Here is a 24410-nt window from a genome sequence, read left to right as displayed (position 1 = left end):
GCAATTTGTTGAGCACACAGGCTGAAACTATGTTAATTGCATCCAGGTGTTGAGAGACAGTCAGCTTTCGAAGTGGTGACAGATTTCTGGCCCAATTCTATGCTATACAAGTAAATAAATTATATGGGTGGGGAATAGTAATTGCTGCACCAGCCATTCGCTACATGCTGTTACTCTAGTACAAAAATCTTAAGAGCACAACGTTAAGCTGTATACATTCTAGACCAAAACCCCCTCCCACAGTTTACCTAAACCATTTCTCTAGTCAGCCAGACGACTAGGATGAAATAACAATAATTCACAGGCAAATAGCGTGTCAACCCTAAACAGAGATCTATGAGTTGCAACTTCCTTTGGGACTGCCCTGTTACTGCTTTGCCCACGTAACAACCATGAGGAGCTAGAGAAATAACAAATGTCTTTTAAAAACAAACTTATCTTAACATTTGCATGGCTTCTATCACTTTGAATACGAAAGCAGAAAAGTTACGCAGACATTCTACCTGCATTTCAGAACAGATTACAATGAAAAGATATAGATACAGGGAGGTGAAACCACTAGATACAAAGATGAAAGGACGCTTGTTAAAGCAACACTAGTTAATGCAACCCGCAGCATTCTTACAACACCGCACCGACAGCTTGCAAACAGCACTGAGAAAGACAGCCTCTAATACTATTAAGAGAGCAGGAAGTTTAATGCTAAGCTCCTCAGTTGCATGGGGGGCTGCAGGATTAAAGTTATACGGGGTAGACAGCTTGGCCCATAAGAACAGAATAATCAATGACTTAGAAAAGAAAAGGAAAAACCCTGCGCCTTAATTGATATGAAGCCAAGATGCAGGACAATGAGTATCTGGGTAGGAATAAACCACCTGTGAAATCTTCAGCTTAAAACTCTGTTCACTCACACACACACACACCCCATGTGAACACAGGTTGCAATTTGCTTAAATGTTAATAATTTACAAGCGCACCCAACATTGTACTTTCACAGAAGCTAAACCGACATTAGCACAACATATTACAAAACACTGGGAAATGGTGTTAGCTACGACGGTTCAGCCGTGGGCAACTCAGGTTAAAGCTACGTTCTACCAGCGACAATTCAGGAAAGAGAACAAGCACTGCAAATTCCACACTAGAGCAAAATGCTGATTTTTTTAGGCATACGTTAGGACGCTAACCAACCAAACTACCAGGAGCTGCTGCTATTGCAAAACGGTTTCAGCCCAGGTGTCAAGCAACTATTTCCACACAGGTGAGACATTTCGCGGGTCGCCCTATAGCTCTCTTAACATTCCCGATGTTCCTTGGACCGGATCAGGCAGAAGCCTAAATGGGAAATCCTTGGGTAGGAAACAGTACAAGGCTCTAAACCCAGCAGATGCTCTGCGAGAACGCTGATTTCAAAAGAAGCCGAACTGGTCTAACATTGACGCCACGAGTGCGAGGACGGGCTTGCTTAGAGAGCTATGAGGTTTCCAAGCCGAGGCCTACCTACCTTTGCAATGGGTCACGCGACGCTTCCCTTGTGGTTACAGAGACAGAGACAGAAGTGCTAGATAAAGATGGATTCGAGAACAGTCGGGTTTACCCAATTCCCTGTCCTAGGGATCCGCCATAGGGCCTCTTCCACTAATACATTTGCTTGTCCATACAAGCTGTCTAACCTGGAGATTTGGGAAGACGGAGGGCAGGGTTTGCGGGAGAGGAGGGGTCTCAGTTGGGATATAACGCCATACAGCTCCCCTCCTCCAAAGCAGCTGTTTTCTCCAAGGGAATAGATCTCTGTAATCTTGAGACCAGTTGTAATTCCAGGAGATCTCCGGTTACCACCTGGAGGTTGGCAACCCTCTGGATAGAAAGAGCGGCCATTCTCATGGAAACAGCTGAAAGCAGAAATTCATAGATTTTGCTGCTGAACTGATTTGCCACTTGCTACGTTGAGGAATGGCAAACTGGGGGGCAGAAGACCGCACATACAGGTAATCCATCATGGAAAAGTCTGGAACTGTGTACCAGGTTAGCTGCTCACTTGGCTTGGATTGACATTTCTGCAGACACAAGGACTGCTGCCCTTAAGACTACATCCCCCCTTTTACAGAAGCTCAAAACACCTGCCAAAACCCTATTCCCTGCTCCCCCCTTCCTCAGAGAGAAGACAATAGGGATCATTAGGAGCTGCTGTGGGAGAGGGGAGGCTGCCAAATTATGCCCTGAGATTGGAAGCTCTTGCGCTCTCAGAAGTATTGATTTGTATCCAAATTATGGACTTGATCCTAGGTTTGCCAAGCTGATAGGAACTGTGTAGAGGAACACTTAGGAAAGAAGGGCAGGAAGGAGGGATGTGTACAGGTAAATGCTACCTATAAGTACTTTCATGCAAATCCCTTCCCCTCCATTCCCCAATGACAGCTCACTTGCAATTTTTAGAACCTATCAAAGATAAAACAATTAAAAATCTCTGGGCAATCATTTATAAGGCAGAATCAGTGGTCAGGAAAGAATTAATCACTCCAATCACCCTTCCCCCTCTGATTCTGCCTTATGAATGATCTACGTATACAATAGAGCAGGGGTAGTCAAACTGCAGCCCTCCAGATGTCCATGGACTACAATTCCCAGGAGAATTCCTGGGAATTGTAGTCCATGGACATCTGGAGGGCCGCAGTTTAACTACCCCTGCAATAGAGGAAGACAGAGTGGAGATTTTTCAGTGAATTAAAAATAAAAGAAAAACAGTCATAAAATAAAGAATTGTAGAGTCTTGTTACACTTTCTTTTCTGTTTCCCTGCATTTAATTGGCAATTAGAACAGGGAAACAGAAAAGAAAATGTAACAAGACTGTACTATTCCTTCTTATGTGACACAAACAATTTCTCTTTTATCCTAAAGACTGTGGGGACACAAAAGGGATTGCTGATGATCTACTGAGTCTAAGTTCAATGCATGACTTTAAAGGAAATTCCACTTGATGATGAAACAAACCAAATAAAAACAATCCTAGGTTGTATGTAGGAACCGGCTTGCTGTAGTGGCTCGGACTTCTAATCTGCTGAGCCGGGCTTGATCCCCTGCTCCCCCACATGCAGCCAACTGGGTGACCTTGGGCTTGCCACAGCACTGATAAAGCTGTTCTGACTGAGCACTAATATCAGGGCTCTCTCAGCCTCACCTACCTTCTTCTTCTATTCTGGTCCAGTTCATGTATAAAACTCTGAAAATCTGATATAGGGCATGGATTGTTTGTTTTTTTTCCTGCCACTGACACTGCATTAGTCTTTCACTTACATGACCCTGAGTTTTTTTGCATTCTCATGTTCCTTGCTTGGGTGTTTGTATAGCTTCTGGGGTCTTTCCTTGTGACACATGGGTTTTGCTACTTCTAGTGGTCAGTTCAATATTACACCACTATTTCTCCCTGCAGATTTGAACAGCAGGGACAGATGCTGGACAGAGGTGATTAAATATTGAATCAACCACTAGAGGGCACAAACCACATGTATAATGGGGGGGAGGACCTAAAGCATACAGGCAAGGAAAATGCAAACACAGAAAATTCCTCATCTGAATAAGGTGATTATTACAAAAAGCAGAGATATACCCTTGGTGCATACAGCCAATATGCACACGGAATGCTGGGCAAATAGGTAAAGGTAAAGGTAAAGGTATCCCCTGTGCAAGCACCGAGTCATGTCTGACCCTTGGGGTGACGCCCTCCAGCGTTTTCATGGCAGACTCAATATGGGGTGGTTTGCCAGTGCCTTCCCCAGTCATGACCGTTTACCCCCCAGCAAGCTGGGTACTCATTTTACCGACCTCGGAAGGATGGAAGGCTGAGTCAACCTTGAGCCGGCTGCTGGGGTTGAACTCCCAGCCTTATGGGCAAAGCTTTCAGACGGCTGCCTTACCACTCTGCGCCACAAGAGGCTCTTACGCTGGGCAAATAGGGTTAGATTTTTTGCCACCTTCCTCTTTTGAATCAGCCGCTACCCCCCCCCCCCCCACTATTTAGGGCTGAAGAATCTTCAGGACCAGTGAGAACAGAAAAATCAGAGCCTCCCCCCTCCCAACACACACAGCCTCTTGCACAAAATCCACACATGGACTCCAGCCTAATATGCAGTATCTGGTTTTTAGCAACTGTTTTGTTTTTAAATATATTGCCATTGTTGATTTAAGTTATTCAGCTTCCTAGAGTATCATTTATAGAAATCCTACAAAGAAATACTGCAAGAGCTGTACGTGGGGGAATGGATGGCTGTCAGTGTCTCTTTCTGGCAAACAAACACCCGTGCCACATCTCAGAATGATGCTCTACCCTCAAGAGCAAGTTTTCCAGGAGCTGCACTGAGAAACCACTACCTTCCCCCCAAGACCCTTCTGCCATTCACAGGAGGTCTGCATTCTAAATGTGACGGACAAACTAAATGTGATGGAGACCTCGTGGCTGCTACGGTGCCATTAAAGGTAAAGGTGTCCCCTGTGCAAGCACCAGGTCATGTCTGACCCTTGGGGTTATGCCCTCAAGCGTTTTTATAGCAGACTCAATACTGGGTGGTTTGCCAGTGCCTTCCCCAGTCATTACCGTTTACCCCCCAGCAAGCTGGGTACTAAACCTCGGAAGGATGGAAGGCTGAGTCAACCTTGAGCCGGCTGCTGGGATCGAACTCCCAGCTTCATGGGCAGAGCTTTCAGACTGCATGTCTGCTGCCTTACCCCTCTGCACCACAAGAGGCTCATTGCTGTTATAAAGTGATTTGAAAATGCTGCAAGGGCACGATCGTGACTGGACCCAGAGCACGGAGTATTTTTCCGCACTCATCCCTTGCCTCTTCAAGAGTCGAAACAGCTACAGAGTGGGTGGGGGGATCTGTCTAATTGCCTCTAACCCGATGAATCTTAGCACACGCTCCTGCAAAACCACACTGCTGGTCCACATATTATCAACCAAAGCTTGGGTCCCAAAGCTTGCTTGCATTTATACTGTGCTTTGTCTGTGGCCAAGGCAGACCTTCACCATGCAGTGCCTTCAGGCTCATTGTAGGATGCCAAGTTTGGTGTAGGTGCAGGAGTTTGGTGCAGGAGAGCCAGCTTGGTGTAGTGGTTAGGAGTGCGGACTTCTAATCTGGCATGCTGGGTTCGATTCTGCACTCCCCCACATGCAACCAGCTGGGTGACCTTGGGCTCGCCACAGCACTGAGAAAGCTGTTCTGACTGAGCAGTAATATCAGGGCTCTCTCAGGGGAGAGGAAAGGGAAGGCAAATGTAAGCCACTTTGAGACTCCTTCAGGTAGAGAAAAGCGGCATATAAGAATCAAATTCTTTTTCATCTTCTTCCAATCCTGAACAAGTGGAAGCTTCTAGTGCTGGAGGAATGTGCTCCATGGTGAAGTAGCAAGCAGCACAGTGTGAACAAAGTTTAGGATCCAAGCCAAAAATTATTATATTGGTACTGGTGGTGACCAATTTGCGAGAGCGCTCTATGGGTGCTAACTGTGCAAACATGAAATTCAATAAAGCAGTAATTATGCAGATTCACTTGGAATTTTGCCTGAAGAAGCTTATTGCAGCCGAAGGTATGCGAAGATGAGATAAGGTAATTTGGGCTGAAAAAAAAAGTGGAATTCTTATCACGCTGTATCCTGCCTTTCCTCCAAGGAGCTGAAAAGACCCTTTGAATGAGGTCCCCTGCTGGTCTCATCTAAGTATCGCTTCGCTTGAATTATCATCCTCAATGCACGGAAACCGAATTCTGAATCTACTCTAAATCCCAAATGAATGGGGATTAATGGTTTTGTAAAGGCCTGTCATAATAAACAAATAAGGACAGCCCAACCAGGTAAGCTTGGTATACAAGTTCGGTTAAGGGAAAAAGTGAGATTGTTTATTGCAGGGGTAGTCAAACTGCAGCCCTCCAGATGTCCATGGACTACAATTCCCAGAAGCCCCTGCCAGCGAATGCTGGCAGGGGCTTCTGGGAATTGTAGTCCATGGACATCTGGAGGGCCGCAGTTTGACTACCCCTGGCTTATTGCCATTCCATCACTTCCTACAAGAAAGGCTTAGGGATAAAACTTGTTTCACATCAGCCATGATTTCGGAATGAAGTTACAATATCACTGATGACCAGTTATCTCCACTGAAAACCTAGATACCAAACCAGTATCCTCAAGCCCATGATGAGAACGAAGAAAGTTACAGTATCCAAAATACATTTTACATGCAAGGGTAAGAGGAAGCAAAACAGTTACCTGCACTGAACATTGGCTCCTTGGGCTTGCTGTGAAAATAATCAAAGAAAGAAAAAGCTTTTAATGAATCTGAGATACTAATCGTTCCAAACCATCCTCTGCTTATATTCCTCATATCTGTTACCAGTATTTCCATCTACACAGCTTCCGCATGGAGATTTTGCTCTCATTCCGCATCCATCCCCTAATGCAGGGGTAGTCAACCTGTGGTCTTCCAGATGTCCATGGACTACAATTCCCATGAGCACCTGCCAGCATTTGCTGGCAGGGGCTCATGGGAATTGTAGTCCATGGACATCTGGAGGACCACAGGTTGACTACCCCTGCCCTATTGTTCCACTTTTCTAGCTTCTTCTCTGGTTTACTCCCATCTTTCCCAAACCTGGTTCGAAGCATACTCTTGGGAAAGATTTTATTGCCTTATTTCTTTAGAATATTTCTGCAGAGTCCTGTTTGAGGTGACTTACAATTAAAACCATAATATTAAAAAAAAAGTTATTAAGCACAAAACACCTATACATATTTGCAACATTTTCCTTCCCTCTGCCCGCCCCCACAGTCACGTTTTCTTCCAACATCACAGGAGGTTGAAAATTGGTAATTGCTTGCTATAGCATTATAATGATTTATTGCCACTGTCCATGAATTCCACTTAATTTCCTGCTTTTGTTTGAGGCAGATAGAGTAACTCTCCAAGTCTCTAGCCCTTTCCAATATCTCCTCAAAAAAACAGGCGATAGATTTCATTTTTTAGAATTAAAAACATAAAAGTCAGAGGAACTTGTAGACTATAGCAGGGGTAGTCAACCTGTGGTCCTCCAGATGTCCATGTACTACAATTCCCATGAGCCCCTGCCAGTGTTTGCTGGCAGGGGCTCATGGGAATTGTAGTCCATGGGCATCTGGAGGACCACAGGTTGACTACCCCTGGACTCTAGTACATATTTCGCTCCCTTATATATTTGGGAAACAGCCTCCATGGAGGAGACTGTCCGGGGCCCTGTCCATCCAGGTCCACCCTGATTGGCCCTCCCCCTCCAGCTCCCACCCTCCCTCCATGCCTGCTAGAAGCCTTATGGCTGCAACCTCCATTTGCACCCAGGGGGAGAGAGGCAGCAACAGGGCTTTGCGGCCCACAGGTACGCTCCTGCTGGGAGGAAGGGGGGAGTTTGCAGCCTTCCTGTGGGCCGCAAAGACCTGTTGCCACCAGTAGGGGGGGGGCTTTCCACTCCCTTTATCCCGGGAAGTGCTCTCACTGCGGCAAGAGCGCTTGCTGGGCCAAAGGGAGCTGTGGTCACCCTCTCACGCCTGCCGCCCCTTTCCAAGCCCATTTTTTAAAAATGGGCTTTGATACTAGTAAGGGAACAATGCTATAACGATCTAGCTATTACTGTTGTTGTTGTGCTGGGGTATTTTTTGAAGTCTGAAAAAGCTACCTGGTGGTGCAGCAGGGAAAGCACACAGAGGAAATGGTGGTTGATGGGGAAGAGCACACCCATAACTCCCATGTAGATGCTCCACTCCCAATGCAAATATCTTTACATTAGTACAGTGATAACAGGGAAAAGAAGAAGTCTCACTGTATGGAAGCAGCATAGTCAGCCTGAAGCCTATCCCGTTTCATCCTTCCATTTTCTCTGCTCCAAACTCCAACGAATTATGGCACTCTCCCCTATACAGAACTGTCAGATCTGCCCCTTCCTCTTGGTCTTGTCACCAAACATTGTTGTGCTCTCCCACCGTGATGATTACAGTCTTCTCTGCACATTGCTTTAAAACTCCTTGATCCCCACTTGGGACTTTTCATCCGTACTCAATACAAATGCCTTGTGTCCACGGTGGGAGACGGATGGAATCACGAGAGGAGAGGGGGAGCGGAGGGGACAACACTTTCCGCTTCAGAAAGACAGAGTTACAACTTTACTACTACTGCAGCTTCCGGAAAATTGTAGTATTGTTAACAGATATGCAGACCACATACATAATTGACAGTTTTATTTTTTTAAAGCTGGGGAAATCCTAGGCGAGACAGATGACCACGGATGCCACGTGGACCATCCTTACTTCAGGATGTAAGATAGCATGTCATTCTCTGAAATGGGCAGATTATCTTGTATACATTAAGTCGCCCTTTGCCTATCAAGGTCAGTATTGTCTACTCAGAGTGACAGCGGCTCTTCAAGGTCTCAGCTGGAGGTCTTTCACACCACCTACTGCCTGGTCCTTTTGACTGAGGATATCAGGGATTGATCCTGAGACCTTGAGTGTGGGAAGCAGCTGCTTCACCACTGAACCATGACCCCTCCTTTTTGTGTCATCATTGGCACCTTCACTCCTCCAACTCCACCATATCCAGCTGCCAAAAAGAATCTTGCCATGGTACTCTTGCTGATCCTAGGCCAGAAATCCCTGCCATAATAACTTCTTCTCTGTCTTCCTTCCTTCTCCATCTCAGAAACCACCTCCATGGAAATGAAACTTAGCCCAACAAATCTACCCTTTTCGGATTTGACATTCTTTTCACATTTAACCTGGGCTAAATGAAAGAAATTGCTACCAGTTAAGCTCTTTCCTGCCTAGCTTTTCTTATGCGCTCCCTCTTTTTGTTATCCATCACCCTTCCTCTTTGATATTTCCCTTCACTGTCAAAACCGTAACCTTCTTACATTACTCTGTAAAGTGCCATGACGACATCAAACAGCCTTAAAGTCTGTGGCCAACGTTAAGAACAAACTGGAGCAAAGCAGAAGGGACTTTCCGTACCTTTCACTGTTCTTTTTGCCACTTGATGAACTGCTTGTGGATCCAGCTCTATTGCGGCTACTTTTGGAATCTCCGTAGCTTTCCCTTCGACCCCCGGGGGACACACGTTCAGTTGAGTTGGTTCTTTTGACGGTGCTATCAAAAAAAGGGGGGGGGGATATCCATTTATGGTCATGGGAGCAAAACTGTAAAGCTCGAAAGCAAAAACAAAGCAAAAATATCGTGCCCAAACAGTAGTCTAATTTATATGGAGACAAACTTACTGAACCAACCTTTCCAAGCATGCTGAAATATGCAAGTATCTCATAACCTCTAAGCAAATATATATATACACACTTCCCCCCCAAATAATATTTCAAGTATTTCCATTTAGTTCTTAAATTTGAATTCTTGCTTAGTGTAGGGTCTCAGTGACGGCTGCACAGCACTGAGGAAATACGGAGAGCGATCAACATGGCTTTTGGTCAGCTCTCATTAGGGCTGTTTAGGCCACAGTTCAGTGACCCGTGAAAACGAGCGTGCCCAGAAGGCTATTGTGCTTTGGTTTTAAACAGCAGGGTCCATGCAAACAGCAACAGGAGGAGGAGGAGGGGAAAAATAACTTGGAAAAGGGCCTTAGGGGTCCACTGTTCTAAGAACCAGAAACAGTCAAAGTGCTTGCTGGGGGTACACTGGCCCAAGTCTGTGTGGCATTATGGGAAAGGGAATCTGGCTGGTTTCTGCGCAGCTCAGACAGAGTGCTTGATCATGGGCTAACTCAGAGACTCATGTTTGTTGTACAGGGTAATGCGGCAAATTCAGAGCAATGCTTTGCATTTCAGGCTTGCTGTGGGAGGGATGGGTTCTTAATGAGGCTGACAAAAAAAAAAAACCCAGATTTAGAACACTTTTTAAATTCTTTTAAAAAGAAAAGGGTATGCCTGATGCATTATAGTTCCTAGACCACTGAGAAAAGTCACTAAATTGAGAACACTGGGTGTCTCCTCATACATACACTTCCACCGCAATCAGACTACCAGGCAGAATACATATGTAAAGGCATTCGACTTAATAAGCATTCTAATTAAGAAATCCTCACCAAGAGGCAGATGTTAGTATGGAAACAGAGGAAATAAAAGTTAATATTTTCTAACATGTAAAGCAAATTTGAGAGGGCTAATTATGAGGATTTGTTTCAGCTGGGGTTCCCTTCCCTCCTCCCAATTTAATCATTACCACAATTATTCACAATAATAATAATGCAAGATGCTATTTTCATCATGAACTGCAGGACAGACAGAGAGAGAGTGAGAAAGAGGGGGAGGAAGAAGGAAAGAGGGACGTAAGAGATATGGCATTACAATACTAGGAAGAATCCCTCACCTTAGAGCAGTTTTTTTCAGTTTGCATGCATTGAGAAGACTCACAGACCTGCTTATTCCATGAATGAGAAGTGCATAAACAAAGCAGAATAAAAGTGAATGCAGTAAAATAAGAATGTAAGAACAAGGAACATCAAGAACAAAAGCTTAACAAATACAAGACATACAGTTCCATGCAATCAACAGACAATCCTGCTTGTTAGGCGCCGCAGGATTAAGGAACCCCAATGTCTAATGGTTTTCTGTGATTGGCTGTGTTGACCATTAGAGCTAAATGCGTATGGCTCAAGGACACTGAAGGCTTTAAGAAGTTTGCCAAGAACAAGAACATTCTCAGTCTGCAACTCTCCGTAGGTAGACATGAGATGTCTTTGTTCTAAAAGCAAGACATTCATGAATTTCCCATGGTTGGCAGAATGTAAACATTTTAATAAATAAATACAGAAAGCAGGACTGTAACCCATGGGAAATAGACTGAATACATAATGCTACAGCAGCAGGGAGGAGGAGAAAAAAAACAAGGATAAGAACTCGTTAGAAAGACAAAAATGGATGGTGGTACATAACCATTTGAAAGGGCAGATATCCAAACCTAAAAAACTTTATAACATACGTAAGGTTGCCAGCTCCAGGTTGGGAAATACCTGGAGATTGGGGGGGGGGGTAGAACCTGAGGAGGGCAGGGTTTGGGGAGGGACTTCAAAGGGAGTATAATGCCACAGCGTCCACCTTTCAAAGCAGCCATTTTCTCCAGGTGAACTGATCTTTGTCGCCTGGAGATCAGTTGTTATCCCAGGAAATCTGCAGCCATAACCTTGAGGTTGGCAACCCTAAATATAGGAAGGCATGAAAATGAAAATGCTTGGGTCATTCTATCTAGTAATAGAATACAGGTCATTGTGTCTTGAGTAAAAACTTCCGCGTAGTCAGCAGAGCCCATATCAAGGGACAGCTGACGCTGCTATATTTCTAGGAATGAAGAAACAAACCTCTTCCTTCTGCTGTAGTAATTAGTGTGTGTGGGCGGGTGTGCGTGTGTGTGTGTGTGAGAGAGAGAGAGACAGAGAGAGATGGGAAACTAACCTATGAATGGAGACCAACAATGCCCTATTAACGTGGCTTTTTTTTTTTTGCTCTATAAATCAGTGCACATATATTGGTGGCATTTTCCTTCCTATAAATAGAATCATAGAATCAAAGAATCATAGAATTGGATGTCGTTTACTTGGATTTTAGTAAAGCTTTTGACAAGGTTCCCCATGATGTTCTGATAGATACATTGAAGGACTGCAGTCTGGATTTTCAGATAGTTAGGTGGACTATCCACCTAACTTATCCACCTAACTATCCACCTAATATTTCCAAACAAATTGGTGGACCGCACTCAAATACATAAACAGTTTGTACTTTTCATGTTTCCTGGACACTAAATTTCTTATTGAGATAACCTGAACAAATGCTATAAAGCTTTATATTATTTCCTTGAGTAAATGGTATTTTTCAAATTGTCTAAAATAGTTGTTGCATCAGTGTTAAAACTGTGTCCCCACCAGCCTTTTCCTTCTCCCTCCCTTTCTGTCACTCTGGCACCATTCAGGTACTTCTTATCCTTTCTGTGCACAGGCCCCAAACACACTGAACTATGCTTCTTCAAGCCTAAAAGAATATTATGCACTCACACCCCATTCAAGTGTCACAGTAAAATCACTGTGAACACATGGGGATGAAGAAGAGCTGTCTTTTATACCCTGCTTTTCACTACCCAAAGCAGTGTCTTAGCAGCCTTCCCTTCCTCTCCCCACAACAGACACCTTGTGAGGTAGGTTGGGCAGAGAGCTCTGATAGAACTGTTTTGTGAAAAAAGCTCTAACAACTAGCCCAAGGTCGCCAAAACTAGCCCAAGGTCACCAGCTGGCTGCACGTGGAAGAGGGGGAATCACACCAGGCTCACCAGGCTCACCGCTCTTAACCACTAAACCAAGTTGATTGTCCAAAGCAGCATGAAACACCCTCCAGGGAAGGGTCAGCAAGTATGAACTTTTCTCCATGCTAAATATAGGGGCATGAAAGGAAGATTCTTATCAAGCCCTGTCTTATTTCTTTAATTTACATTGATTTAACAAATTTAGGGTTTTTTAAAACAATATTTCCAAACAAGTCTATCTTTTCCTCATCTTAATTCATACCACAGAGCCTCCTATGTTGATCAGAACCACAACAGACCTGGTATCCAGAACAGTGTTACAGCTACTGTCATCGGGGAAAGGGCACGGCTCAGTGGCAGAACCTCTGCTTTGCATGCAGAAGGTCCCAGGTTCAATCCCCAGCATCTCCAGTAGGAAAGGACTAGGCAGTGCAAAAGAACTCCGCCTGAGATACTACAGAGCTACTGTGGTTGACCTTGAGGGACCGATCATCTGATTCAAGATACATAATGGCAAAAGAAGGTGTGGATGTAAACAAATACACTAGGGCAGGGGTAGTCAACGTGTGGTCCTCCAGATGTCCATGGGCTACAATTCCCATGAGCCCCTGCCAGCGTTTGCTGGCAGGGGCTCATGGGAATTGTAGTCCATGGACATCTGGAGGACCACACGTTGACTACCCCTGCAATAGGGGTTTCTTGCACTGGTAAGAACCCCAGAGCTATAAATACGGTGTCTCGCAAACTTTGCTTCTTTTATATCTACAGGCCGTTCTCCCACACTCCAAACCCTTGCTTTATCTATGAACATTTACTGTCATAGATGGCATAAACAAAACTAAACAAAATACGACCCAATAAATTAAAAAAAATGGCTCAGCCAAGGAAACCAGGGAATACTGAAAGAAAAATAACATTCATTCATCATGTGGGGGCATGAATTCTCATCATAACAAAGCTAATATATTGGACAGGGCTAGACAGGCAAAAAGGTAAGCATTCTGAAGAAACAAAGTTCTCTAAAAGTTCTGCATGATAACAGTAGAAGAAACACTAAAGGTGTTTGGCTTCACTGACTGCTTGCCGTGGTTGAAAATAAGCAAACTGCAGAAATTTAAGGTAATGGGAACAACAGGTCTTATCTTTTCAAAACTTAGCAATGGAAAGCAACTGGAATATTGTACAGACACCTTTGTGATTTCTGTCAGTATGATAAAGAAATCAAGGCCTTTTCTTCAGGACACATTACAAGCCCACAAAGGGCCAAACTGCACAGGGGTGTTTTTAGAGTTGGGTTGGGGTTCCCTGGATTGAACTCAGTCCCCCCCCCCCAGCTGCTCTAGGGAATAGCTTTTAAGAAAACAATGGAGAGCCCAAACAGGCTTCCTGCCTTTCCCCTAAGCCATTTTCTGATGAAGAAACAATGCTGGAGGGAGTTATTTCTCCATTTTTGCTGCATTATGTAGAGTATATATATCCTGTGCATGTGCAACAGCTCAAATGGGGAAATAACTTCTCCCCAGCACTCTTTCTGGGTGGGAAAACAGCTCAGGGGAGGAAGGAGCTCCTTCTGCCCCTCTGAAGCCCATTTAGACTCTCCTTCATTAAAAAAAATCACTCCCTGCTGCTATGTGGCTGCAGGGAGCCCTATCTTTTTCAAAACCCAAATGTGTAGTTTGAGAGAGATGTTGTTTTATACCACACTTTTCAAGTCCCAAAGAAGCTTACAAGCACCTTTCCCTTCCTCTCCCCACAACAGACACCCTGTGAGTAGGTGAGGCTGAGGGAGCTCCAAGGGAACTGGTCTACAAGAATCACCCCAAGAAAACTATGACTAGCGCATGTTGGCTGCATGTTGAGGAGTGGGGGATCATACTTGGTTCTCCAGTTTAGAGGCCACTGCTCTTAACCATGCTGGCTTTCAAATTACATAGGAAAGAAAATAACCACCTATGTATGTGCTCTTAGGAATGCCAGTCCACAGGTGGGACCTGGGGATCCCCTGGTCTTGCAGTTCATCTCCAGGCGGCAAAGATCAGTTCCTCTGGAGAAAACACTTGCATTGGAGGGTGGACCCCATAGCTTTATATTCCACTGAGGTTCCTGACCTCCCCGACTTCTGCCCACTCCTAGCTCCATCCCCAAAGTCTCCAGGTATTTCCCAATCCAGAGCTGGCAACTCTAGCTCCTTCAGAAGGAGAATTTCTTGCAACTACATTTACCCTAATTAATTAACCTAGCATGAATAACATTGAAGATATTCCAATGAGGTTCCAAAGTACTTTCGTTTACTTATCTCTTGAATGTATCACCTTGGAAGCCAAAAGGGGAAAAAAAGGTATGAGAAACTGAAAAAAAGCAGTATTACGCACACGGAAGATATTTCTATACCTTTTTGCTGCTGGCGATACAATCTCTTTCCTGGTTCCAGATGGGGAAGGCAGAGAGCCGCTGGGCTTCTTTGGTAGAACAGTTCCATTATTGACGGTAGTCTTCAAAGGCAGTGTTTGTACAAGGGGTCTTGCTGTAAAACGAAGAGAGAGCAAAATGGCAACTCATCCATATAAAGCTCATGGTGCAAGAATCTTGGCAGCAAGAATCAAACGGGATCAAATTTCAGCTGTTTTCAGCTGTTTTTAAAAACATCTTCAATAAATAAACAATAAAACAATAAATAAGGGATTGACTGAAGCTAACCACTGATGCAAAGACTAAAAGAAGAAGAAGAAGAAGAAGAAGAAGAAGAAGAAGAAGAAGAAGAAGAAGAAGAAGAAGAAGAAGAAGAGGAAGAGGAAGAAGAAGAAGAAGAAGAAGAAGAAGAAGAAGAAGAAGAAGAAGAAGAAGAAGAAGAGTTGGTTCTTATATGCCGCTTTTCCCTACCCGAAGGAGGCTCAAAGTGGCTTACAGTCGCCTTCCCATTCCTCTCCCCACAACAGACACCCTGTGGGGTGGGTGAGGCTGAGAGAGCGCTGATATCACTGCTCGGTCAGAACAGTTTTATCAGTGCTGTGGTGAACCCAAGGTCATCCAGCTGGTTGCATGTGGGGGAGCGCAGAATCGAACTTGGCATGCCAGATTAGAAGTCCGCACTCCTAACCACTACAGCAAACTGGCTCTCAGTAAAAGACATTTCAAGGTGAAATCTCTGCTTAGCCCTGTCCTCCCCTTACTGTAGGGGTGGCAGAACTGCCGCTCTCCAGCATGTAGTCTGCATAGGGCTTTTAACCCACTTCCAGATTGACTAAATCTCTGCAGTCTACACTGAATAATGATTTCCATTTTGATTTTGGGCGCTTTACATTTTCCCCTTGCAACATGCATGATTGATTCGTGGTGACCCTACCTTTCCCCCGCAATATCCTGGAGTGGATATAAGCTTCCATATTTCAAAAACTGCCACGAGTAAATGTGTAGATGTCTTATTTTTGCGAATTAACTTACTGCTCCGGCTTTGGAGCAAAGCAGTCTTCCCTGATTGGCCAGGGCGTCAGTTCAAAGACTTTCTGGTTGCAAGACTTGTCTTAAAGTGACTGTGCTCCAGAAGCCCTAACTTCTCTCAGCAGAGATTTCCCCCTGTGAGGCTGCTGTCTCCAATCCTCTCCACCTCCCTCCCTCCCCCCACACACACACCATTCAAGAAAAGAAAGAAAGAGACTCCTGCTGTGCTTGGCTCCCCTTCCCACTCTGAGCTTTCCCAACTGGGTACAGAACACTTTCTGTTTCAATGGGGGGGGGGTGAGGGGAATAGAGGAAGACCTGAGTTCAAATCAATTTGAATTCTGTAGGATCCACAACGGAAAAAACAAAGTAAGTGCAGAATCAGACCAGATGTCCATGGACTACAATGATCACAATCCCCCCTCCCAGAATACCCAATTGGCAGGGGCTCATAGGAATTGTAGTCCACGAAAATCTGGAGAGCTACAGTTTGGCCACCCCTGAGGCGTATTGCCTCTTTCCCTATGGCCAGAGCATCTTCTTCAAGGAATAGGTTGGTCTTGGAAACATTAGGTTTTCTAGTTTTAAAATATTAGATTTAAAGTTACTGGCATTTTAAAAATTCAGAAATTCTGAAGAAGTTTTAGGCTGTTTATTTTTGGAGGTATTTATTTATTTATTATTGACATCGTATGTCATGTGTGTAATGTAGCCAGGGGATCCTAAGACTGTCTGCCAGTCAGGCAAGAGAAAATTTGGAGGTGGTTTGCCATTACCTGCCCCGATGTCATGACCTTGCCATTCCTTAGAGCAGGGGTAGTCAACCTGTGGTCCTCCGGATGTTCATAAACTACAATTCCCATGAGCCCCTGCCAGCAAACAGTGGCAGGGGCTCGTGGGAATTGTAGTCCATGGACATCAGAAGGACCACAGGTTGACTACCCCTGCCTTAGAGGTCACCCTTCCAAGTGCTAACCAGGGCCGACCCGGATTAGTTTCCGAGATCTGACAAGACTGGGCTTGTTGGGGCTATCCAGGTCTGGAATTGCTGGTATAAGAAGTGTTTATGAAAACCACCATGAGGGTTTTCTGTTGTTCATAAACATTTCCAAGATTTGTGTTCAACATAGGTTTTAAACTGCTTTTGGGTAGCTGGAAAACAGTTCAGTGCCCACTTGCTTTCAGGAAACAAGTTCTCAAGCACGATATCAATTAACTTAAATTAACAACATTAACCCACAAGTTCCTGGAGGCTGTCTGTAACTTCAATGAGCCGCAAGGAAAGGCAGATTTTAAAAGCCTTATTAAACAAATGTAAGCAATTCTCAAACAAGAAAGAAAATCATGCATCTATGTCCCATTATGCACGGGCTGTACTGCCTGCGTTGGCGGCAGCAGTGCTTCGGGGAAAATCCCCGATAACGCTTGCTGCCACCGCCAGCGCCTCCCAGCCCAGGGCTACAGAAGGCCTGCATTAAGCAAACACGGGATCTTCCGTAGCTTCCTGGGTAAGCCGGGGCTGTGGTGGGCCGGTGCTGTGCCCAGCCCCGAGCCTACGGTGTCCCTTAAGGGACACCACATGCCCCTGCGGGCTCCATGGAGCCACAGAGCTGGCAGTGGTGACCCCCTGGCCCCACCAGTATGTGTGGACGGGGCCTGGCCCCTCCCCACCTCCCCCACCCCCGCTGCTTGACAACCCAGCATGCCCCGCTCCTGTGTGTACAAGGGAAACAGTGGGGCATTGTGCCCCACCGCAATGGCACAGTGCCAGAGCGGGTAAGCTGCCACCGTGCATAAAGGGTCTATGTGACACTATAATTGCAAGTCTTACTGTGAAATCCTAAGTAAAGTTAGTCACTCCTAAATCCACTGAAGTCAATGAGTTTTGAAGATTATAAACTCTGCTTGGGACAGTGCTGATAAAAAGCAAATCGAAATTGGCCCTTTAAGCTCCGCAGAAAACCCTTTTAGAAGTTGGGTGGGGAGTAGAGATTTGTTATTTCCACAGACAGAACTTATTGAGGTATCAACCAAAAGTGAGTAATGCTGTTGAAATTCCCCAGTGTCTTCGTAGCCTGCTGCTACTGAATTTTTTGTTGCTGAGGTGAATGTAAATCTTAATGTTGGTAACTACAGAAACAAATCCAAACATATTACTGACTACTGCCAAAGGCTGCCAAAAGCAACAGTTCAGATAAATCACACTTTTTGACAGTTGTCAGATGTACATTTTAGAAAGGCGAGGGGATATTTTTAGGGGGGAGGGAAGGCATCGCTCTTACTTATGGCAGCAGCATAAATATATTTAAGGAAGCTCAGAAACAGTTGTTTATATTTTAATTGCAATGCTGGCCTATGGATTAACAGGTCTATCAAGATTACACATAAAGTAATGTGATAGGTGTCAGAGAAGGTTTAAAAAAAGGTGGGGATGCCACATTATAACGCCCAATGAATCTTTTAATAAACCTGATTTGGGCCTTTCTCAAGTTATTTACCACTGAGAAACTCCTAAAGTAGCGATCCCCAATCTGTGGGCCGCGGACCACATGTGGTCCTTCGACTAATTGTAGGTGGGCCCCGAAGGACGCCTTCTCCCCCCCCGGCCCTTTACTTCATCCCCCCCAGCCCTTTACAACACACTTCATTGTTGTGGCGTGTCTTTAAACATTACCATAGCGATCAGAGAGCACTAGGGCAGTGGTTGAGAGTAGAGGAGCAAACTACTCCCCCTCACCGGGCCTCAGTAAAAGGCCTTGAGTGGTCCCCAGTGATAAAAAGGTTGGGGAGCACTGCCCTAAAGCATTCTTCAGGATATGGTTGGGAAACATAGTTGTGTACAGGCCCATCTGTCCCCCCTTCTCACCCCCTCCAGGCCCATCATCGGCCATTTTGGGAAGGATGGATGGGTCAGCATGACCATATATGGTCACATCACCTGATAACTGTTTAACTCCCACCCATTTGGGAAACCCTTCCAGGGCAGTCCAGGATTTCACGAAACCCTGGTTGAGAAAGAGTGTATTAGATACATGGGGTGTATTAATGGCCAATGGGGAAAGCCTCTATTTGAAACAGATGAATCTACATTTGAATATGACACTTCTGAATATATAACTAGTTTTACAAACCCTATCATAGGGAGAGAGAGAAAGCATGTGCAAACAATTGCCAAAGTAAGCTGTACCACTCATCAAGAAAAAGGAGAAGGAGAAGGAGAAGAGTTGGCTCTTATATGCCACTTTTCTCTACCCAAAGGAGTCTCAAAGCTTCCCATTCCCAGTCAGCTTCCCAGTCCTCTCCCCACAACAGACATCCTGTGAGATGGGTGAGGCTGAGAGAGCCCTGATATCACTGCTCAGTCAGAACAGTTTTATCAGTGCCGTGGCGAGCCCAAGGTCACCCAGCTGGCTGCATGTGGGGGAGTGCAGAATCGAACCCGGCATGCCAGATTAGAAGACCGTACTCCTGACCACAACACCTAACTGGCTCTGAAAACTAGAAGCGGAAGGGAACTTGGTACAGGCCAACTCTCATCAGGTTCCAAGATATCAGTGTACCCAATAATAATATCTAACAGATAACTTGTGAGAAGTGAAGAAGAAAACGGGAAGAGCACCATAAATTGATGCAACCTGCCTATGTGACCCAAACGTGACATAGGCACGTTGGGGAGGGGGGGGTGCTCTGATTTTGAGGGAAAACTCTATGGTAAAAGCTAATTCTACCATAGAGGTTTCCCCAAAAATCAGGGCATGTCTCTCCCATGTGCGTATGTCACTTCTGGGTCACATAGCCCAGAAGCATTCATTTCTGACCTCCATATTTAAAAGACTGAATTTGAAAACACTAGATCAGGCTAACCCAATCTTCTCAGATTTCAAATGCTAAGCCCTGGCTAGTTGGGAGACCTCCAAGGATTCCAGAGTCATGACATGGAGGGCAGCAATGGCAATTCACCTCTGAATGTCTCTTGCCTTGAAAATTTTAATTTGCCTTTCAGGTGTTAATCCCAATGGGCTTGGATCTTCACGTTTTTATTGTCTTAGCCAGAGCCACCATCATCGTAACGTTACATAACAATCAAAACCAAAAAAAAAAGCACACAAACACATGAAGTAGTAATGGAACCACACACTGAATTAATCCTGCCTTCAACAGAACACGCCTGCATGAAATCGTATCTAATTTAGGCTGTGCATAAAACAAAAGCTGCTGCCTGGTGTGAAATACTGGCATCTGATGCACCTGGCGAAATAACTAATTTTAGAAGGCGTTATCTCTGGTTTATAAGCAAGCTAAAGCTCAGCTTCTGGTGTTGCAGGAAGAAGGAAAATAATGGGGCAAATGCAGGTGGAAGTCATAAATAGACAGCCAGTCTATCTGGATATGAAACGTTCAAAAAGCATGCTTTGCTCACCGTGCAATGAATTGCCCGGTACTTTAGGCCAGTGGTCCCCAACCTTTTTATCACCAGGGACCGGTCAATCCTTGACAATTTTACTCAGGCCTGGGGGAGGGGTAGTCTTTTGCCGAGGGACGTTGCTGCTGCCTGAGCCCCTACTCCACTTGCTTTCCCGCCAGTGCCCCTGACTTCCTATCATCCGCTGGGGGGCGCCGCCAGCAGCAGCTGCACATTACCACACCGAGGGGGAGCCCCAGCCATGGCAGCCGCCATACAACACCAAAGGTGAGCTGGCGGCAGAGTGGCAGGGCAGTCCCTGAGGCAGCAGCCGGGGAGGAGGACAAGGAGGAGCCATAGCCCAGTACCGAATGATCCATGGACCGGTACCGGTCCCCGGACCGGGGGTTGGGGACCACCGGTACCAGTCCCCGGACCAGGGGTTGCTTTAGGCCATAGAAAGGGACCCCAACTACTTCACATCATCCATATGTACAACAGAAAATAAAACCCAAAGCCTTCAAATGAAACAAACAGAATGTAACTAACTAACTATAAGCTGGGTTGGTCATGAGTTCCGTGGTCCGGATCATTCAAGAGCGTGAACTACAGGTTAAAAGGCAAGCTCCAGGAACCCTTTACCTTTTGCCCTCATGTGGCATCTCTGGCCATGCCCAGGTTCACACCTGGAAACAAGAAAAGCAGGGAGGGGGGAGCAGCTGGCAGCAGTGAAGTTCCTCCCACTCTGTGCACACACACGTACACCCCAGAAAACAGAAAATATTTAAACCAAGGTTAATTACCATCATCAAAATAATGTAATGGAGGCAGAGCAAGTTTAAGCAGCACTGTCCTAGATCAGTGGTCCCCAACCTTTTTATCACTGGGGACCGATCAATGCTTGACAATTTTACTGAGGCCCAGGAGTGGGGAGGTAGTCTTTTGCCGAGGGACGTCGCAGCCGCTGCCTGAGCCCCTGCTCCACTTGCTTTCCCGCCGGCACCCCTGACTTCCTGCCGCCCACTGGGGGCGCTGCCAGCAGCTGCTGTGCAGTGCCATGTCAAGGGGGAGCCCCAGCCATGGCAATCACTGAAGAGCACCAAAGGTGAGCCAGCAGCAGAGTGGCAGGGCAGCCCCCAAGGCAGCAGCCAGGGAGGAGGATGAGGAGAAGCCGCGGCCCGGTACCGACTGTTCTAAGGACCGGGACCGGTCGCAGGACCGGGGGTTGGGGACCACTGCCCAAGATGGCAATGATCTCTCTCCCCAGGCAGTCCCTTCCTTCCTCCTTCCCAAGAAGCAGATCTCCTTTCAGCTTCCAGAGGCTGGAAGAGAGGGGCTGCTCTAACTTTGATGGCAACAATCTCTCTTCCCAGGCAGGCAGGCAGGCAGTCAGGCACTCACCTCTATAACTTATGCCACAGGCTGGACACAAACACAGGTTGAAAAACCAGTCCTCCCTCATGGCTACCCCATCCCTTTCCATTGCTCTCTTTTGTATTTTGGAAACCAAGCTCTGACCCCGGAAACAGCATCTCCCAAGTTATGCATCTGTCTTCTCTTTACAGGAAGTAATGGAGAAAGAGAGGGTCATGAAAAGCTGGAATTTAATCTCTTTAAGCAGAGGCTGTGTATGTTGGACAGCTTGGGGTTCACAGTGGGGAGCAGATGCAGCCTTTGCATGATGTTTGTTGTAGAGTACTGAAGGGGACCTGGGCCAAGATCAGAGTTTGTCTAGCTCACCAGCTGTTTGAGGGGGGGCGAACCACACCAAAAAAACCCCCCAGCATCTTTTCCAGGCCTTGATCTTAAACCTGTGGTTTTGACAACATTTGGCCACGAGATGTTCAGCAGTCTTCAGAATCGCTGCTGGTGTTAGATTACAGCTCTTGCATTGTGGGAAGAACAAGTCAATAACAACAGAGAAAGCCATCCTCACTGAAACAATCAAGGCCAGCAAAGTCCCTGCTGAAGGCAAACCTTCAGTTATGAAATGCTGCCAAACCCTCCCCTGTCCTCGACCGACTGCTCAGAGGAATTATCAAGGCTATTGTGACATCGCTCCAAGAGCAATCAGCGTCTGATGCATCCGAGTGAGTGCATTCGAAAGACAGTTACCTTTGGTAGGGCCTTTCTTGTTCTGCATGGCCTGCTGCTCCTCGGTGATGTTCAAGCGCCTCACCACGTCCGCCAGGGCCGACTTGAGCAGCTGAATATCGTCTTCCTGCAACTGGACACGCTGCTCCAGTGAAGCTATGCGGTCTGTCACCTCCATGCTGCTGGCTGCAGAAGCGCTGTCATCTACATTTGGGGGGGAAATACAAGATTTAAAGTCTGAATAGGAAGAAAGGCAAATAGAGGTCGTGCCCCACCCCCATTGATTTTAGGATTCAAGATTTAGAGCACTGGCAGACCTGAGTCCAACAAACAACATGTAAAAACAAATACAGAACCCACACGTCCCTTAAAGCTATACAAAAATGGGTGGAATGTCCAGACCTGAGTAGCCCAGGCGAGCTTGATCCTGTTAGTCCTCAGAAGCTACACAGGGTCAACCTGGGTTATTACCTGAATGGAAGAAGAGCAAGGAAGTCCAGGGTTGCTACATAGAGGCAAACCACCTCTGTTCGCCTCTTCAAGGCGCTTTGCCACTATCTGCCTCTGAGCAGTGACCCTGAATTTCCTCAGCAGTCTCCCACACAAATACTAACCAGGGAGGACCCTGCTTAGTTACTGAGGCCTAATGAGACTGAGCTAGCCTAGGCCACAGAGCTCTGGATGTAATTTAAAAAAAAATAGAGATGAGGAGGGCAACGCAGCAGCGTGATTCGTAGCATGATCAAGCCAGTCAAGAGCAAATAATGCCAGGCTCAAAGTGATATCAGAGACCTGTACAAGGCTTAGGAGCAGGGCCTCAGTGGGGGCTGCAGGGCTGGAAGGCAATGGTAGCTGCCAATCTGAGTAGGTTCAATAGACCAGTGGTCCCCAATCCCTGGTTCGGGGACCGGGACCGGTCCGTGGATCAGTCGGTACCGGGCTGCGGATCTTTGTCCTCCTCCCTGGCTGCTGCCTCAGGGGCTGCCCTGCCACTCTGCCGTCGGCTCACCTTTGGTGCTCTCCAGCAGCCGCTGTGGCTCAGCATGGCACTACGCAGCTGCTGCTGGCAGCGCCCCCCAGAGGGCGGTGGGAAGTCAGGGGCACTGGCGGGAAAGCAAGTGGAGCAGGGGCTCATGCGGCAGCAATGTCCCTCGGCAAAAGACTACCCCCCCCCCGGGCCTCAGTTAAATTGTCAAGCGTTGACCAGTCCCCGGTGATAAAAAGGTTGGGGACCACTGCAATAGACTATTAGTTGGACTAGATGACTCTGGAGGAACATTCCAACTCTATGATTCTATTATTCTGATAGAAAGCAGCAAGTTTACTACTTGAGAGAACATTGTTAAGCAGCTGCCACTGGGTAACTAGCAATTTAGTTCTAAAGGCTTTTTAAAATGCTCCAGTTTTTTAAATTATAGAAATCAAACTCTGAGCTAAATAAATATCATCTGAGCTAAATAAATGCAGAGTTAGATCCAATAGAGAAGAAGCACGACCTCCCACCCCAAAATGCCCCTCCTGGAGGTCCCCCACATTTTGAGTTGGAGACAGAAGAGGCAGGGAGGCAAGAGATTATGCCCCGCTAAATTCAAGTTGCAATTAATTATTCGGATCTTACATGGAAGCAGGGCTCCCTTTATTGAAACACGTGAGAAATAGCTGACAGACCAAACTAATTGCTTTTGTGAGGCTGCTATTGTGCTCAGCAGTAGCTTCTTGTAGCAACACAAGGTATTAATCCTAAAATTCAGATTAGCGGGCACCTTGGCAGCTGTGTGTCTACAGCACAGATGCAAGGTCTGTGCCACTCTAATAATTTTGTGCCTGAGCTCAGCTGGAAATAACGTGAATTAGCATATTGGACAGACAATCCAACCGACAGTTTGATGTAAAGCAACATAAAACAAATCCAACCGCGCTATCACTCTGCTAAGTTTGACAGGACTTGAAGCAGTTCGAGCCAAACGTTCTGAATATTTCTAAAACTACATTGTAGCGACCACCTTCTTGGCACACAGACAGACGAAAGCTCCAGAGCTGTACTTTCATTATCTCATCCCCATTACAACTCCACAACAAAAGCACTTTGTAGAAATATTCGTCTCTTTTGGTCCTGTCTGGGATACGACACTTAACCTTCAACCGAATCTTCAGACAGATTTGTAACCCT

General features: G+C 46.0%; 1 protein-coding gene across 10 annotated transcripts in view; it reads right to left on the bottom strand.

Annotated features, from left to right (window-relative positions):
* The window catches only part of EML1 (EMAP like 1), a 171534-nt gene that overhangs the window by 40556 nt on the left and 106568 nt on the right, over positions 1-24410 (bottom strand). For 4 of the 10 annotated variants that reach the window (XM_077323651.1, XM_077323657.1, XM_077323653.1 and 1 more), the window contains 6 exons: positions 22262-22444; positions 14698-14830; positions 10384-10431; positions 9022-9156; positions 6259-6287; positions 1505-1531 (listed from right to left, as the gene is read on the bottom strand). In XM_077323651.1, the coding sequence (XP_077179766.1) occupies positions 1505-1531; positions 6259-6287; positions 9022-9156; positions 10384-10431; positions 14698-14830; positions 22262-22444 (555 nt within the window). The remainder of the gene's footprint in view (positions 1-1504; positions 1532-6258; positions 6288-9021; positions 9157-10383; positions 10432-14697; positions 14831-22261; positions 22445-24410) is intronic. The other 6 variants (XM_077323652.1, XM_077323660.1, XM_077323654.1 and 3 more) reach the window with 3 other exon arrangements.

The sequence above is a fragment of the Paroedura picta genome, chromosome 2 (genome assembly GCF_049243985.1).
Source record: "Paroedura picta isolate Pp20150507F chromosome 2, Ppicta_v3.0, whole genome shotgun sequence".
NCBI lineage: Eukaryota > Metazoa > Chordata > Lepidosauria > Squamata > Gekkonidae > Paroedura > Paroedura picta.
This window is presented reverse-complemented; position numbering and strand designations above follow the sequence as displayed.